At 37.1% G+C, this 18,370-nt stretch overlaps 2 protein-coding genes across 2 annotated transcripts in view; both read right to left on the bottom strand.

The window, feature by feature from the left end:
• Positions 1 to 2,361, bottom strand: part of LOC108166928 (tripartite motif-containing protein 16-like) — a 7,988-nt gene extending 5,627 nt beyond the window's left edge. The window contains exons 1-3 of the mRNA XM_017308821.1: positions 2,273 to 2,361; positions 2,074 to 2,161; positions 245 to 470 (exon numbers count right to left, since the gene is read on the bottom strand). Coding sequence (XP_017164310.1) covers positions 245 to 470; positions 2,074 to 2,161; positions 2,273 to 2,361 — 403 coding nt within the window. The remainder of the gene's footprint in view (positions 1 to 244; positions 471 to 2,073; positions 2,162 to 2,272) is intronic.
• Positions 2,362 to 7,459: 5,098 nt separating this feature from the next.
• LOC103477175 (uncharacterized) overlaps positions 7,460 to 18,370 on the bottom strand; it is a 26,649-nt gene continuing 15,738 nt past the window's right edge. Inside the window, exons 9-19 of the mRNA XM_017308822.1 lie at positions 18,161 to 18,297; positions 17,637 to 17,759; positions 15,031 to 15,147; positions 14,492 to 14,567; positions 13,098 to 13,320; positions 11,152 to 12,946; positions 10,828 to 11,001; positions 10,076 to 10,249; positions 8,917 to 9,090; positions 8,137 to 8,183; positions 7,460 to 8,004 (exon numbers count right to left, since the gene is read on the bottom strand). Coding sequence (XP_017164311.1) covers positions 7,460 to 8,004; positions 8,137 to 8,183; positions 8,917 to 9,090; positions 10,076 to 10,249; positions 10,828 to 11,001; positions 11,152 to 12,946; positions 13,098 to 13,320; positions 14,492 to 14,567; positions 15,031 to 15,147; positions 17,637 to 17,759; positions 18,161 to 18,297 — 3,585 coding nt within the window. The remainder of the gene's footprint in view (positions 8,005 to 8,136; positions 8,184 to 8,916; positions 9,091 to 10,075; positions 10,250 to 10,827; positions 11,002 to 11,151; positions 12,947 to 13,097; positions 13,321 to 14,491; positions 14,568 to 15,030; positions 15,148 to 17,636; positions 17,760 to 18,160; positions 18,298 to 18,370) is intronic.

Here is an 18,370-nt window from a genome sequence, read left to right on the forward strand (position 1 = left end):
TGGTTCAGAAGGGTTGGACTTCCTGCTTTAGCGATTCCCTCAAACACAGACTGGAACTTCTTCTTTAGACTGGATTTAAGTTGATGTTGACCAACTGCAGTAAGATGCTCTGAGTGAAAAGAAAATTACACAGACAAATACACAGTTATTGATGGTCTATTTAATATCTTATTCTACAGACATCAATACTTGATAAAATAAGTGATTGAATTATAGGGTTAAATCTTGGTAGAGACTCGCTTACTTCTCTGGAGTTGTTCAACCAGCCCCTCCTGCTTCATCCTCCTCAGGAAGTTCAGTGTGATCTTCATCACTGCCTCTCTGCTGCTTCTCCTCTGCTCTTCATTCTCACCTTCCAACTCCTCATCATCTCTTTCACACGCTGACCATTCTGGGTCATCTGGACTCAAAACCTTCTGGATCTTCTTCAGCTCTTTCGTCACAAAAGTGACAATGTTGTCCTTCAGTAACTGGAACATAATAATAAATGAATATGTCAGGCTAAAATCATGGAACCCAATAACTGTTACTTGTTGCACAGACTGACAGCCCTCTGGTCAGTCTATGCAACATGGAGATGACTATGAAAAGATCCCATGGAAAAGTAGTTGTACAGACCATAAATATGGAGTCCAGATGTGTTTGATACTGGTGGCCAGATTGACCTCTGGGAATCTCTGATCTCTTCTGGCTCATTCTGTAGACAAACAACAAAAATTTTGCTCACATAGGATCTAGCCACTTAGACATGCGCACACACATTTCACTCACAAATAAATAATAAATGTCCATGAATGGATACATTTTGGCGGACTGAATCAGATCACATTCTATAGTGCTGAAAGATTACACACACACACACACACACACATATATATATAAACAGCTCAAAATAAAACTACATGGAAAATAAACTACTGAATGAAATCTAATTTATATCATAATTTTATTGTTGTTTCCATATAAGTTGAAATAAACATTCCTCTACATACTCTGCAACAGTGACCCAATCAGAGTGAGATAAGTCCCGGCCAAATATTTCACTTTAACAAGAGAAAAGTGTTTAATGATGGTGACTAATCAATGAGGCCCAAAATCACCAAGACCAGATCTGTTAAACATGATATAGAAGCATCCAGGATGCCTCCAACAACATCTATTCTTTCCACTTGGTTGGAATAAAAACATTTCAGGCTGACTCAGTGTTCATAGTTGCAGCAGTTAGATACAGCTCACCTGTCTGGTGGTGGAGGTTGATCTGATTTAAAATCAAACCATATATCCTTTGAATCATGGCTTTTGAAGGACAGGTCCCTGGATTCATGCTCATTTTTAAGTGTAACTTTCTCCATCCTAAGAAAAAAATAAAAATATTAATAATAATATAAATATTTAAAAAACAGAACATTTTTATAGTGGACAGGGCTTATTGTTACCTCTCTGGTGGTGGAGGTTGATCTGATTTAAATTCAAACCATATATCCTTTGAATCATGGCTTTTGAAGGACAGGTCCCTGGATTCATGCTCATTTTTAAGTGTAACTTTCTCCATCCTAAGAAAAAAATAAAAATATTAATAATAATATAAATATTAAAAAAACAGAACATTTTTGTAGTGGACAGGGCTTATTGTTAAGCTATGATTAAAACTGCAAAAACATGATTTGTTAGTGTTGCTGTTAAGCTGATGTAAGTTCTTGTTAAACAGAGAAAGGGGATAAAGTAAAAATTGCTATTTTGTTTACAAATACAGAATGTTCCACAATAATTGTGCAGAAATGATGCACTACACAATTTAACCGATGTAGCCTCACTTTGTTAAATTTCAATAGTGAGGAACAACAGTATCAATTTAAAATTCACAGTTTTGTGTTCACATACTAAATTCATATTGTCATGAGTTGACAGATTCACACAGTGAGCCAATCAAATCCTGTCTAGTAGCTTATACCCTATACCCATACTACATATTGCTTTGTTAAAATTCTTCCCAGCTGGTGGAAAAAAGCTGGAAATGTGTTGGTAGTTGGTGATTCTCTCCATCTGTGTCCTCCTGCAGCCCAGAGCTCTAACCAACAGGCTGCTGTCACTCAGCTGCTTCTGCATCACTGACTTGCTGTCTGGAAGAAACACTGAACCAGGCTGAGCTGCTCTGTTCAGTCTGGATGAAGCAGCAAAGAGGAGCAGCAGCTTCAYCACCACGTCTGTTTGRGCCTGATGTAGTGAACGCTGTGTGAAAAGGGCTGTGGACACTTAGAGATGGTGACCTCACCTCTGACCTTTGCTCYGGCTCTCATCTTCCCCACACAGAGTGGTTKTAGAGGGAGRGACTCCCTCCTCTCTGTCCTCACACTGATCCATGCTGCTGAATTCACWTCAGCTCACACACACTTTCTAGCTTCACCTGCAGAGGAAACACATCATTCATCAGCTCTGATCATCTTTACTTCATTAGAGCTGGAAACAGATCAGCTGCTCCTCCTCTGATTGGCTCTTCTTCTCTGCTTCATATCAGAGTCAGTTGGATGCAGTCAGACAGCAGAGAGGCAGAGGAAGTTGCACCAACTGCTGCACTTCTACCTTCAGTCCACCAGATGGAGACATGGAGCAAAGTTTTCATTCACTGATTCACTCTGGAAGCTTCAATCCATTACATTGACTCAGTTCAACATTTGAAACCATTTCAGCTGATAGATGAAACAACAGAGGATCATTGTGGGACAGAACATCAGAGTTATTTTTACTGGCTAGTTTTCAGAGAATTTTAAACCTGAAAATACAAACCAAGACACATTTTAGATCTCAGTTGCTGGGAGTAGTTGAATGAAGAAAATAACATTTTTTATTCTACTTTCATCATAAGAAAAACTGAAGCTAAATCAAATTGAACACCTGAAAAAATAAAAAATTGTTCAGGAACAAACAGAAAGTAGAGGAAGGAAGTTGTTAAGCTTTGTGCAGAAACTAGAGGTGAACATGTTTTCCAGACATCAGAGAGCAGAAACCAACTGGACAGATAGTTAAGACAAAGTTCAATTATAAAACAAAGCAAACTTACAGTTTGTTCATATGGTCCAACGAGTTGAAGTCTGGACCTAACTGGCTGTGACAGAGTTTAACTGGTTCCTGAAATGAATTGGAGCAGCACCTGCAATGGAGGCGGGACCAGTAGGAGGGGTAGCAGGTTAGGTCAGTTAATATCAAAATGAAAAATAGACATCCTGGAGTTTTTCTGAGCACCAAAAACACATGGAAAATAGAATTTAATTGTGAATTTGATTAAATATTAATAAAAATGATGAAAACTTGACATAAAATGGTTCATGATGGAATGATGAGGTGATTAGAGCTGCTAGTTGCTTCTCGCCTCAGTGAACAATATGTGTTCTGGCTGGTTAGACTGGTCTGACTGGTGAGTCAAAGAAAAAAAATCACGTGATTATGTCTGAACATATGAACCTTTCACATGACTCCCAGTGTGAACACAACTAAAGTTTTATTTCATTATTTTGCTGATCCAAGTTAAGTTCTGGAAGTGGGAACCAACTGGATTTTTTTATTAGTGGGGATTTGTCTCTCTCACGTGGTACAAACATGAACTGTTTGATGTCAGTGTAGTAAACCCATGTCATTTTCATATATAAAACCAGGTACTTCAGATAAGTTAAAAATAAAACATAACCTCTTCCACTTAATATAGTTATATCATTAACACAAATAACCTTTATATATTTGAAATGAGACAAATGTAATAAACATCATGACACAGTAAAAGTGTTATTAAAGGTTGTTAGTAATTTAACAGAAACTAAACAAATTTATGGAAGTAACATTACAGAGAGCAAATCATGTGGTTAGTTTGTTTTGAAATAATTTCAGACTAATTTACTATATGTGACCGTACATTGAAAGCTCCAGCCTGAAGGACAATGGCATCTTCGTATTATAAGGCTGTCACCAGAGATCTAGCACAACCATCTTGTGCCCCTTGCCTCAATATTTAAATTTAAAGTGATTCCAGATTTAAAAAAAAAAAATTAAAATACCACCGCACCTTTGTCTTAGTTAGTTGTGTATGGCAAGTTCAATGTTCCAAAGCAGCTTTTTCAATGGGAACAGCAAGAGTTTCTCCAAAGGCTTTCTGTTTTTCAGGTCATCCCACTGACCTGACTTTAAGGTTAAGTTTTTAACTTTTATTTAAGTTTTAACCTTAAAAAAGGGTTAAAAACAAACCTGATTAGAGTTGCTTTTGATTGACAATAACTGGAACATTGATCTATATTTGATGTATATTTGTTTGATGATATTGATGATAGCATTTGACAAAATGCAATGTTTCTTGATGTTTCATAACTTGTTACTGTATTATATCCTATGGTGTAAAGCACTTTGAACTACCTTGTTAAAATATGCTATAAAAATAAACTCGACTTGAAATAAATTAACCTAGATATCAGCAAAAGGGAATATCTAGGTTCCCTTTTAGTGAACCTAGATATGAAATGTTTTTTATCCCATAATGGGTATTTCATTTTATTTTGTCCAGTATTGACAGGTTTTAAAGCTTGCCCTAAACAAAAGCTCACATCCCCTGATCCCTTTTACAAGCCTTAGCTGTTTGTATTCTAGACAGAAAGCCAGCTGAACAGACCCTGACTGAACTTGCCAACAGAGGAGACATAATTCTCAATTTGACTCTCTAATCATTTATTTTCCTCTACTGCCAACTCCAACTCTTCTAACCAGTCTCACCACTCAGCATACACCCATAGACATTTCTGTATTTAACCTTGGGTGAGGCCATCAACCAACAATAAGTTTATCTGACTTACACAATGTCTTTCACAAGGGGAAGCATCTTAAGCAGTGTTTTTTTCTCACCAATCTGTATTTCAAACAACTAACTACCTTTTACCCAAAACATTCACCAGTTACTCTTTACAAAACATATTAAATAAAGTGCACACCTTTTAATTAATGACCATTTATGTTTATTACATGTGTCTAGAGTTACCTAGGAAATGTTATTTTTTTCAAAAACTTTGGATACTTATATATAGGACACTAAGAAATCTGCAAACTATTTAGAAGGTAGAGTCATGTACAAAAACCTTCTAGGAAACTCGTGCGGATGTATCAAGTCACCAACTTTGCAATAATCCATTCTCCTGAATAAACATACTGAGCATGCATGACGTTACCATAAAAAGGACAAGTTCTCTTCATCAGAAAGGATGCTGTGGGAGTATCTGATTAGTGCTGCCAGGCTCAGCACCATGGGAGCAGAACTGCAAAAGATCCAGGAGTTCTTAACCAAGAGTAATTTTTCTAAGTTGAAGAGATAGTAGAAAATTAACAGTAACAGCAGTTAGTTTAGTTGTTTCATTTAGGAGAGAAGCATAGCTGAACAAACTTGAATTGAATTCAAATACTTTATTATTCCTGAGGCCCAATTTGCTTGCAGTAGTCTCTGAAGTCCACATAAAACAATATCACTCACAAGAACAAAGCAAAAGAATAAAACATACACATTTAAAACATTATATCAGAACTCCAAGAAATACAAATAATCTAGGATTATTTAGAGTGGCAGGACTGAGAAGATCAACTTGTGAGGTGGTAGAAATGAGGTTACATTCTGTAATACTGACCTGTAATGACTGAGTACTCTCAGTGGCTTACTGAGTGGATAAGAGCAGTAAAACCTGGAGGAAGGTCTGTTAAATTACAGGGCAGCTTTTTGATCTGAATCCTCTATTATTGAATCCTCTGCTTTGATGGATTGAAAAGTTGACCTGTGAGGTGAATGCTGTCTCACTCAAAAAACAATGCTCAAAAGGTTGCCAAAAATCTCTGAACCCCACATTAAGCTCAATATAAGAAATCTGCTGTTAAAATGAGGTGTGTTCAGTTGGGTTAAAAAACCCTCAAAGTTCTTCTTTTTAGAAAGTTTTAAGAAGCTCAGTCTACAATAAAATGGTCAATTTTCTGTAGAATTACAGATTGTTCAAATTATTTTCCCCAGAAATAATAATAAAAAATAGATGCAAAAGTGAATTATATTTTTTCAACATGAACTCATTAGCTTTATTTATTGAGATTAGCTCATTTTTATTGAACATTTCAAAGGTTACAGTCTACATAAGTATATTTATGCACTTTCATCACAGCTGAATTGTAATATTAAAATAATTAAAAAATGGGAGAAATCTATTTGCAAACAAGAAATCATATAAACAACAATGGAAAAAGCTAATAATACATTTAAAGAACAAAGCAGGACAACATCATTTATTTATTCTTATTCAATAGGTCTGTTCTTTAATATGGGTACATCAAAAATGGGTGTTTTCTCCCTTTTTTCCACTTTATTTCTCCAGTTAACGGTACTAATCTGTCTTACTTTGTTTTTGCAGGTCAATACATATCAATGAAATTCTTTAGACATTTTACGGGGATACAAAATGATACATATTTTTAGAATCAAAACCAGACTTGAATAGGATTGAACATAGTGACTGACATTCAAGAACACATTCACACTCTGATGAAGGTCAGACACTAGATTATAGTCACAGTCACAGACTCACTGAGCCCCAGAGATTTTGTGTCATCAGCCTTTCTGAGCAAAGGCAGCAGCCAAGGTGGGTGGAGTGTCTTTCCCAAGGATACAATAAGAGGCAGATTGAGTGGAAATCAAACCAGAAACCCCCCATTGTTCCAATATTATTCCAATATTGCTATGTAGAATATTAAACATCTTTGCACTACATTAATTGTGTTGTGATATATTTAAATAAATGTTATAATCAGAAACATTTTCAAAATATGTGTATGAGCGAGAAAGTTGGTGTCCAAGATTAATTTCTGTGTATTAAAATAGGATCAATCATTTTGAATAAATAAATTGTGCAACTGAATCCTCTTGTTTAAAGTTATGTTGAAAGAGTCCCAACCATCCTTCCATCCATCCATTTTCTTGCACCCTTTTTCCCTCAGTGGGGTCAGGAGGGTTGCTGGTGCCCATCTCCAGCCAACGTTTCGGGCGAGAGGCRGGGTTCACCCTGGACAGGTCGCCAATCTGTCGCAGGGCAACACAGAGACACACAGGACACACAACGATGCACACACACACTCATACCTAGGGGCAATTTGGAGAGGCCAATTAACCTGACAGTCATGTTTTTGGACTGTGGGAGGAAACCGGAGTACCCGGAGAAAACCCACGCATGCACAGGGAGAACATGGAGACTCCATGCAGAAAGACCCTAGGCCGGGAATCGAACCCAGAACCTTCTTGCTGCAAGGCAACAGCTCTACCAACTGCGCCACTGTGCAGCTCTGAGTCCCAACCACTGATGCAGAAAATATTTGGTGTGTAACAGACATAAACAGAACATCTACATCCAATAATAATTCTAATTTTCCATGTGTCTGTTTCCTCAGAGACTCTTAAACCTTAACATAGAAAGACTGAGGAATCAGGAAAGATTCTGAATCCAGCATAAACAGGTTCAGTGAATGTGGTGTTGAAGGTATGGATGTGGATCAGCATGTCAGATGAGACTCTATAAAAAGACAAAATCCCAGCAGGACAGTCCACATATACGGCTACTCTGTTGGAGACATAGAAGGTGGAGAAGGGGGAGGAGGAAGAGGAGAAGAGGATGGGTGTTTTTTTGGCATTGTGCCAGACAGAATAACCCTTATCAGAGCAGAACAAACTCCAGGACTGATGATTCCGTCCAAACCAACAAGCATCACTGTATCCTCTAATTCTAATTCCTCTGTAGCTCACAGATATATCCACTTCTCCTCTCACCTCAACCTCCCAGTAACAACGACCGGTCAAACCAGTTTGACAAAGCAGCTGAGGGACATCAAATCTGTCTGGATGATCAGGATAAGACTGACGATCCTTCACACGTGTGACCTTCTTGTTGTTGTCAGACAACCTGAGCTCTCTGTTCACTGTGTTTAAGTCGATTGTGAGTTGACAAGAATCTAATGAAGAGAAAAAAGACAACCCACTTACTGATAATTAACACATTTATGACACCTGAAGAGTGAAACAATTTGAAAATTGTTGGATGTAAGCTGTTTTGTTGTTATTCATAAAATAAAAAACACACTTACACTTCCTCAGACATGGTGCCAACCACTGGACTCCAGCAGGGTCCACTCTGAAAAGGCAAAGGTTGAGGGTCAGACCATCAGTCTCTTTCAGCAGCAAGCACAGACATTTTATGACAAGATAAAAAACTACTTTATTTGATACTTAACCACAAAGAACTACAGAAGATAAAATTAACATTTTAAAAATAATTTAAAAGTGAAAAAAAAGATATAGAAACAAAGATTTAGATAATACTTCTTGAAATTACATATGACAGCACATGTGACTAAGATCATCTGGTAACTACCTAAAAGATAGATTTTCCTGAGAGAGTAGCTTGGTTCAAAATGAAAAATGAGGAACCACCAAGTAAACATTCAGTCTTGAGCCAAAAGCAACTGCTGCTGGTCTCTGAGAGCCAGTCAGACAGACAGGTCACTTACAGAGCACTTATGATGCTCATCCCTCCAGTTGCAGAGGTGGTGGAACCGCAAAATAGAGACAGATGATGGTTTAAAAAAGTAAATATCCAGGTGGGACCTTAAAATGAACATAGCTCTTTTCCACAAGTAATTCAGTTGTGTAGAAAATTGTTTGCCCACTTTCAAATTTGTTCTGTTTTTGTGACAATGTTTCAGATCATCATTTATGATTTTATCACTTGTGGCAGGTCACATGTGGAAACTTCTGAGTCGCAAAAAATATTTATATCCAGGAAAAGAAAGAGAAAAAGATAAAACAGAGCTTACTTTTATGCTTTCTCTTCTACTAAATACTCTCTATATCAGTTGTCTCCATACCTTAGAGTGGTTAGTTTCCATTGTGAATCATTCAGTCCGAACGACAACTGTTTCACTCCCAGCTCTCCTGGACAATTGTAGCTCAGGTCCAACTCTTTCAGATGAGAATGGTTCATGGCCAGAGCAAAGGCCAGATGAGAACAGCCTTCGTCTGTGATTAAACAACCTGACAAGCTAAAAGTAAAGAAAATTCATAACTTTTTAAAAAAAGGTTCAGGTTGAATCAAATTTCTATTAAGTAGTTTTTCCAAATAATAAAAATTATGAAACCATTGCAACTGATTAATAAATCAGAAAATCTTGAAAAATGTCTTTTTGATAATAAACACATTCTATAAACATGGATACATTCAGCCCCTACAATTTTGTAAAGTGAGTGTAATATGTTTATGCACATGGCTTCATGTTACTATGTTTGTTTTCAAACATACAATAAGTATCAAAGAAACTAAGTAAAAATAAAAAAGACAAAAGTATAAAAGTCATTGTATAACAAAACCCAATAAAGGAAATGTAGCTTGTTTAGTAGGGTCATTTTATAGGGGACAAATTGTGTTTAGAAATAATTTTCCTGACAGAAGTTACTTTACAGCATCTGCTAGAAGGAAGAAGCTGGAAACACTATAAAGGCATAGTGAATGGTACACTGTGATCCAAATAGGTTTCCTGACCACAGAGGTATTGTACAGCTCAGCAGTAAGTGTGGAATTGAACCAGTAATTTTGTTGGCAGAAATGTTTTGTTTTGTGTTTCACTGTAATCAGACTGTATTAGGAGATGTTAAAATATGAGAATTAATTCAATAAATGTCTTATAAACCAATGACAATGCATTTTTATGAATCAAACACTCCCAGTTTTCTCAGCAGGTGGAGACTTTGATAAACCTTTTCATAAATGAGGGCCACATCCAGGGAGAAGGAGTCAATTATCCATTTCTATACTGAGGTATTTAAAGAATTCAACCAGCTCCACTGATACTGGACAACCAATTACTTAACAAGATGCTCCAAAATTTGATCCTTGTCAGTACAATACAGCTTTTTTCTTTTGGAGACATTTTCAACGTGAGTCCTGTACAAAAGTTTGGACCAAGTTGCTAACCACTTTCCCATGTCTGGTGCATTTAGAAAAGGAATTTTAAAAAATCTGTAGCTTACCTGAGAATTTCTATTTTGCAGTTTGGACTCTCCAGTCCAGCAGAGAGAAGCTTCACTCCTGAATCCTGCAGGTCGTTGTTACTCAGATCCAGTTCTCTGAGACTGGAGGACTGGGAGCTGAGAACTGAAGACAGAGCTTCACAGCTTCTCTCTGACAGGTTACAGCAACTCAGTCTGAAGCAGAGTATAAAAATGTTTTCTAATTTATTTTGAATCAATTCTCTTCAGTCATTTGTATTGCATATCCTCAGTTCACAATGAATATCCTCTAAAGACACTTTGCAAACAAATAATCTGATAAATGTAGTTATATAGGCAGATTTAAGTCTTGTAATGCAGCCAAGTTCAATTGTTCAAACACATTAAAAATGTTCCATCCAAGGAAACCTAGTTGATTCCCCTTAATAACTTGCTCTGGATGAGAGATTTACAACTCCAAGCAGCCACTTTTTCTGACTTACAGAATATTTACCATTCTTGTCTTTTATGATCAACTGAATGTTATATTATTCTGGCTGATTTGAAATGGAGTACATAATTGTATGTGGATGTGATGCATTACTAAGTTGAACGAATGCTATTTTCCTTTAACAGAATTTGGTATAAACTGTTTCCTTATGTCTAGAATTGAACTAGTTTGTAAACTATGTGTTGTCTTCATTATTTTATGCCATTGGATGTGATTTGAGTTAGATATAAAAAACAGAATTTGGCTTGAAAGGAAAATTCTTTTCCATGCCCCTGATCATTACCTAAGGATATTCAGGCTGTGATTTGAACTCTCCAGTCCATGTAACAGAAGTTGCACTCCAGAATCATTCAGAATGTTGTTACTCAAGTCCAGTTTTGTGATAGTAGAGGACTGGGACCTGAGAGCTGAGGACAAAGCTTGACAGCTTTTCTCTGAGAGGTTACATCCACTCAACCTAAAGAGTCAATAATAAATAAACAATAAATATACATAATCAGTTCTATCAACAGCAAATACAACACAGAATAAATACTTGACCAAGCATATTTGATTTGCTTGATATCCAAAATATATATAAATTATGGTATAAAAGAAAAGTATTTACAGAGCTTTGTTGGAGGCTTTAACCACTGGCAGCAGCTTCAGAAGAACCTCCTCCGAAGCAGAGTATTTCTTCAGGTCAAACACATCCAGATTTTCTCCTGACGACACCAAGATGAAACCCAGAGCTGACCACTGAGCAGGAGACAGTTTATCTGTGGAGAGACTTCCTGAACTCAGAGACTGTTGGATCTCCTCCACTAGAGAAYGATCATTCAGTTCATTCAGACAGTGGAACAGATTGATGCCTTTCTCTGCAGACACATTCTCMCTGATCTKYTYCTTGATRTACTGAACTGTTTCSTGATTGGTCTGTGAGCTACTTCCTGTCTGTGTAATCAGACCTTGTAGGAGTCTCTGATTGGTCTGCAGTGAAAGTCCCAGGAGGAAACGGAGGAACAAGTCCAGGTGTCCATTTGGACTCTCTAAGGCCTGGTCAACAGCTTTATGATGGAGCGATTTTAGTTTTGGTATTTGAAAAAAAGAATACCTCTTTGAGGATGTTTGTGCTTCTTCCATTAGATTGACCCCCGACTTAATGAATGTCAGATGGAGATGAAGAGCAGCCAGAAACTCCTGAACACTCAGATGGACGAAGCAGAACACCTTGTCCTGGTACAGCCCTCTCTCCTCTCTAAAGATCTGTGTGAACACTCCTGAGTACACTGAGGCTGCTCTGATATCGATGCCACACTCTGTCAGGTCTGATTCATAGAAGATCAGGTTTCCTTTCTGCAGCTGATCAAAAGCCAGTTTTCCCAGAGACTCAATCATCTTCCTGCTCTCTGGACTCCAGTGTGGATCTGTTTCAGCTCCTTCATCATACTTGACTGTCTTCACTTTGGTCTGAACCACCAGGAAATGAATGTACATTTCAGTCAGGGTGCTAGGAAGCTCTCTTCCCTCTCTAGCCTTTAACACATCTTCCAGAACTGTAGCAGTGATCCAGCAGAAGACTGGGATGTGGCACATGATGTGGAGGCTTCGTGATGTCTTCATGTGGGAGATGATCCTGCTGCCCTTCTTCTTATTTCTGAATCTCCTCCTGAAGTACTCCTCCTTCTGTGGGTCATTGAACCCTCTGACCTCTGTTACCATGCCAACACACTGAGGAGGGATCTGATTGGCTGCTGCAGGTCGTGTGGTTATCCAGAGGAGAGCAGAGGGAAGCAGTTTCCCCCTGATGAGGTTTGTCAGCAAAACATCCAGTGAGCTGGACTCTGTAGCATCAGTCAGGATCTCCTTGTTGTGGAAGTCCAGCAGAAGTCTACTCTCATCCAGGCCATCAAAGATGAACAGAACCTGGAAGTGTTCAAAGCTGCAGATTTCTTTGGTTTCAGTAAAGAAGTGATGAATTAGTCCCACCAAGCTGAACTTTTTCTCTCTCAGCACATTCAGCTCTCTGAARGTGAATGGAAATATGAAKTGGATGTTCTGGTGGGCTTTGTCTTCAGCCCAGTCCAGAGTGAACTTCTGTGTTAAGACHGTTTTCCCAATGCCAGCCACTCCCTTTGTCATCACTGTTCTGATTGGTTGATCTCTTCCAGGTGGGACTTTAAAGATGTCTTCTTGTCTGATTGTTGTTTCTGGTCTGTGTGGTTTTCTGGATGTGGTTTCAATCTGTCTGACCTCATGTTCATCATTGACTCCTCCAGTCCCTCCCTCTGTGATGTAGAGCTCTGTGTAGATCTGATTTAGAGGGGTTGGACTTCCTGCTGTAGCAATTCCCTCAAACACACACTGGAACTTCTTCTTCAGACCAGATTTAATGTTATCCTCATAGATTGTAGCAAAATGTTCTTAATAAAAAAAACACAAACAAAATACAAAAACAGAATCAGTATCTTTAACCTAGAGACAATTATTTTATTTTTATTTAGATTTTATTTGAAGAGATTTTGTTCTTTCTCATATATGAATGTCTTTTGTGTTCAGGAGTAGAAGTCTTACTGCATTGGAGATGGTCAGCCAGATTATTCAGATTCATTATCCTCAAGACGTTCAGAGTGATCTTCGTCAATGCTTCTCTGCTGTTCTTCCTCAGCTGTTTCTTCTCATTTTTCGACAATCCACATATTTGACTCTCTTTGGATATTTTGGAAACTGGACTGAGAACACCTTGGATCTTCTTCAGCTCATTTTTCACAAAAGTGACAATGTTGTCCTCCAGCAGCTGGAACAGAATAGATTGTGATTGAAAAATAATTTTGATAATGATAGGACATCAATGCCATGACGGTGTATATGATCAACAATATAAACTTCTGTGTGGACAACAGATTTCCCACCAGAACAGTGAGAGGCCTCTGTAATAACGAACCATGGATCAGCAATGATCTGAAACCATAACAAGAGAGCTTTCAGGGAGTAAGACAGGGAACTATTGAAATCCATGCAGAAGCAGCTCAACGTCAAGATTAGATGCAGCATGGAAAAGTACAGGCAGAAGCTACAGAACAAACTACAAAGGAATGATTTTAGAGAGGTGTGGTCAGAGATTAAAAAGATCACAGTGTTCAAGTAAAGGCGAATTGGATAGGTGGAAGTCTGGATCGATTCTGGACAATTTCAGTTCATTAACAAGCTTATTAACTTTCTCTTCTCCACCCAATCAGAGTTCCCACCCTCCTTTGACCTACAGCTTTCCCATCAAACTTGAAATGTTTTATTTTCCACTCCAGTTATGAGGTCTTCTGCTTCTACAAGTTGGTCTTCAGTCAAATTAGGAGATGTAGCTGCTCCCTTTGCCTCCACCTCCCATGTGTCTGTCTCTAGAAGTCAAGTGAAGAGGCTACAGTTCTTAGCCAACATCAATAGTAATTGTATAATCTCTCTGTGGCAGGTGGCAGATGGGTATGAGTCCAAGGAGACACAGAACTGGACTCGAGGGAAGTGTTTGCCCTGCAGCAGAGCTAATTTTCCTACATTCTGCATGCCAAAATGCCTCTATATTTTACACTCCCATAACTAATGGAATCCAGTCCCTGTGACTAATGTACATTTGGGACAGTTTCAAGAACTTCCCATACTCGCTACAAATATAAGGCATAGTCAAAATCTCTTTTCATGCTTCTGAATCAATTGTAATTTTAAGTGTTGTGTTCCAGATTATTCTTAAATTCTCCCATCTATCTTTCTAGTTGGAAGCTTCTTAAGATTCTATATAATACACTTCTTAACAGGAGATCTTTCCTGCCAATAGCCATCACCATCTGTACGAAGAATGTTGAACAATGTAACTTGCAACATTTTGTTTCAATAAATTATTTCTGAATTGAAATGAATTTGAATGGAATGTACTGTAAGTAGAACAAACATTCAGTAGATTTTGTACATTTACTGACCTTAAAAATGGAGTCCAACTGCATTTCATTGTAGGCAGCTTGGATCTCTGGATCATCAGAGTATTGATGATCCACTCTTTGAAAGAAGCAGGAACAATTTATAAATAAATAGATTTATTAATAAATTAATACTAATAAATGTATTAGTAAATGAATTTACTAATGCATTTATTTACTCAAACAAATGTGTTAGATATTAAATCTCCAAATATATTGCAATAAAAGGCATTTTAAATGTTCAAAGCATCAAATAAACAGAATACAATAAGATTTAATGAATAATTTGATAATTAATAAGAAGAGGAATATGAATGCCCACATAGCACTGACTTGAACAGTGACCATGGGTTATGAGCATCATCTCATCAATATCTTCACTAATTTTCTCCATATACAATGCTAGAAAACATCCAGTACACCCTGCACAGTACGAGAACAATCTATGAAAAAGATCTCAAGGTTCACAATCACATGCTGAAATTAACTTGCTTTACACACTTATTCAGAAACTTATTCAGTAGTATTCAGAAACGGCTCACCTTTCTGCTGCTGGAGGTTGTTTTTGTTTAAATTCAAACCAAAGATCCTTTGAAACATGGCTTTTAAAGGACACATTCTGGTATGTATACTCATTTTCAGCTGTGACATTCTTCATTCTAAGAAAAAAAAATGTCTTAAATATTGGTAAAAATTTATTTCACTCAGGTGAAGAGTTTTGACAAATTCTGTTTGCAGAGACTCTGCTCCCTGCAGGTAGCAGTCTGTATGCCTTTAAAGCTATTGGCTGACACTATCTGCAGCAAAGTTAATCTGAAGTTTTTTTTAAAGCAAATTACAAATAACAAAAATAGACATACAGCAGTGTGCTGTTGTATGTCAGTTTGTTGACATTTCACAGATTTATACTTTGGAAGTGTTCAGTTGTTGCCATCTAGTGGCGGAATGTAGGTATTACATTTAAGAGTCTGCCGTTTATGATGATGTCATAAAAAGCAGACAAGGCAGGAGAAAACAAAGCATGGTTTTCTCTCAGTAACACTTCAACTTCGATTCATTTGGTGTTTGAAAGCATTGTTGGTATATATTCAATTTTACAATGGATATATATATTTTTTAATTATAATTTTTGAAATTTATCTTTTATGTGTTGTTGTGTGTTATGTCTTTGTGGACCACAAGTCTATTGAGTAAAGCTTCTTTCTCTTCTCTCTTTAAGAATAATTTAGCCATTTGTAAGAAAGCAGTATTTCTTTTATAAGAACTTGTATAGCCTTAAGCTTAATATTTTCTCCAGAGCAAATTTATTGTACTTTTAAGTGCTGTATTGTTTTCTACTGTGTATTATTTCTGAAAGTTTGTATGTTAATTTCTCAGTTTTACCCTACTCCAACTGGCTTCAGTAAAGAGTCAACATAAGCCCTCTTGTCTGTGTGGTCAGTTTGGAGAGGAGTTTATCTGAATGTCGACCCCAACAAGGCAATGGAGGTTGAGGACATGACAACCAGAGTGCTTTACAGTGAAGTCATGCAAAACAGTAAAAATGATAAAACAAAAAAGGCAACGGTAAGTCAACAACACAACACTTGTTGAGACTGCAGACATTGCACAGCACATCCTGTGGTAGAATCAACTGACCACCCTGCTTGGGCTGGTCTTCACTAGCCCAAGCAGTGCCTGTTGATTTGTAACATTAAATTTGGAAGGAGTTTGAAATGGCTTAATTTCCAGACACCAAAACACATTAATTTATTCCCCAAAACAATTGGATGGTGATTAAAAGCATTTGAGTTGTTTTTAGGTGCAGTACAGACTTAAATGAAGGTTCAGAAACAGGCAAATTGTATATTTTGGATGATAGGTCCCCACTAATATTTTTTTAAAACAAACTTCAAAATACATACAACTATAATCAGTGTAGCTATTTATATGTCCTTCCCTTCATATATTTTACATGTTTACAAATATGTTTAAAAATAAACAAAAAAATTTCCACTAATCCTTTGATATTATGGATGCTTTTTTGTGTCACCCGGAAAAGAGCAGGAAGTGTGTTGGGAGTTTGTTGTATAATTTCAACAATTTCTTACAGGCAAGTGAAGGTTATGGAAGTCAGCATTTCACAGAATGACAATCTGTTCCTTTGAACTTTTACTGCAGTGTTTCAAAAAACAGATCTTTAACACACTCTGCACTGCATGAAAATAGCAACATGTGAAAAAGATCTAAACTGACCTTTCAAAAATGGTGGAACTGACTCAGTTTACACAGTTATAACAGAATCACCTCATTGTTCTGCAGCTGCATGTCAATTTTGATTTAAATATTTAACAAGATATATATTAAAATATTTTCTTGTCTTTTAAAGATCATATCAAATATTCAAGCACAAAAAAACAGTAAATTATCATGTTAATATTTTTCAACTGAATTATAACATTACTATATACTAAAGTATAGTGCATTATACTTTAGTATATAGAACTATATTTACAAGAGATAAATGATCATTTGTTTCATCTGCAGAGGAAACATCCTTCATTTGCACATCAACTCTGATCTTCATTGACAACTTTTGCAGGAAAAAGATTAGCTGTTGCTGAAACATCATTTTAATGTCAAAATTTGTTCATTTACTCTCAGAGATGGTTGTGTATGTTGATCTGATCAGTCTTCTATCCTTGGTTTTGCAAACTGTCTAAAACACACCAGCCCATTAATAAACCCTCTGTCAACCTCTGTTTTTTGTACATTGTCTATATTTAAATCCAGGACCCTTTAGATTTGTTACTTTCCCTTCTGGCCCTGCACTCCCAAGCCAAAGAGTGGCTCGCTTTTTGTAGGAGTGTGTGACTACAGTTTTACATAATAGAAAGAATTGAATTATTGGGTTAAGGAAAATTAAAGGGGTTTTATTTAATAGATAAAATTATTGTTAGATTGGATTTAACTATCTCAGACATCAACAGTAATGAGCTTGTAGGTAACTTTGAAGTTGGTTTGTTAAAAGAAATTCTATCTTTATTAATATTTTAGTTCTAAATTCTAATTGCACATATTCCATTATATTTTCTGTTTTGGATATTTAAGGCCCTGCATAGGTTATAAACAAACTTAGAATAGATGCATGTCTAAACTTAGAGCTCACCTCTCTGAGGATGGTCCAGAACATTCAACGTCAATGTGAAGATCATAAGAGCTCTCGCTCTCCCCTGACATGAGGCCAGACTGTGGTTCACGTTCAGGTTCAAGTGGGAATTTCTGATGGGTCCTGAAAATAGAAATATTATTATAACCCATTTTATGAGGTTCTGTTTACATAACAGCCATTGGATGAGAGTCCCATATGGACAGGAAATGGAATGAAAAAGGCAACGTAGTGACTCTTTTCAAGTAAAATAATGACCCAGTGTTAATTGCATATTTTGTACATTTAACTGACTTTCAGTTGATTTTGAGACGCAGTCATAACCTTCATAGAGTGAGCAGATGGTTGTGTTGATCTCTGGGTTGTATTTAGACATAAAATCAATTTCAACATGATTTATTGAATGTTTGATCAGCCTCCTTCTTGCTAGGATGAATCATGTTGATCATCCAGATCAGGAAATGTGTTGGAAGTTGGTGATTCTCTCCATCTGTGTCCTCCTGGAGCCCAGAGCTCTAACCAACATGCTGCTGTCACTCAGCTGCTCCTGCATCACTGACTTGCTGTCAGGAAGAAACACTGAACCAGGCTGAGCTGCTCTGTTCAGTCTGGATGAAGCAGCAAAGAGGAGCAGCAGCTTCACCACCACGTCTGTTTGGGCCTGATGTAGTGAACGCTGTGTGAAAAGGGCTGTGGACACTTAGAGATGGTGACCTCACCTCTGACCTTTGCTC

Source organism: Poecilia reticulata, linkage group LG15 (genome assembly GCF_000633615.1).
Source record: "Poecilia reticulata strain Guanapo linkage group LG15, Guppy_female_1.0+MT, whole genome shotgun sequence".
Classification (NCBI taxonomy): Eukaryota; Metazoa; Chordata; class Actinopteri; order Cyprinodontiformes; family Poeciliidae; genus Poecilia; species Poecilia reticulata.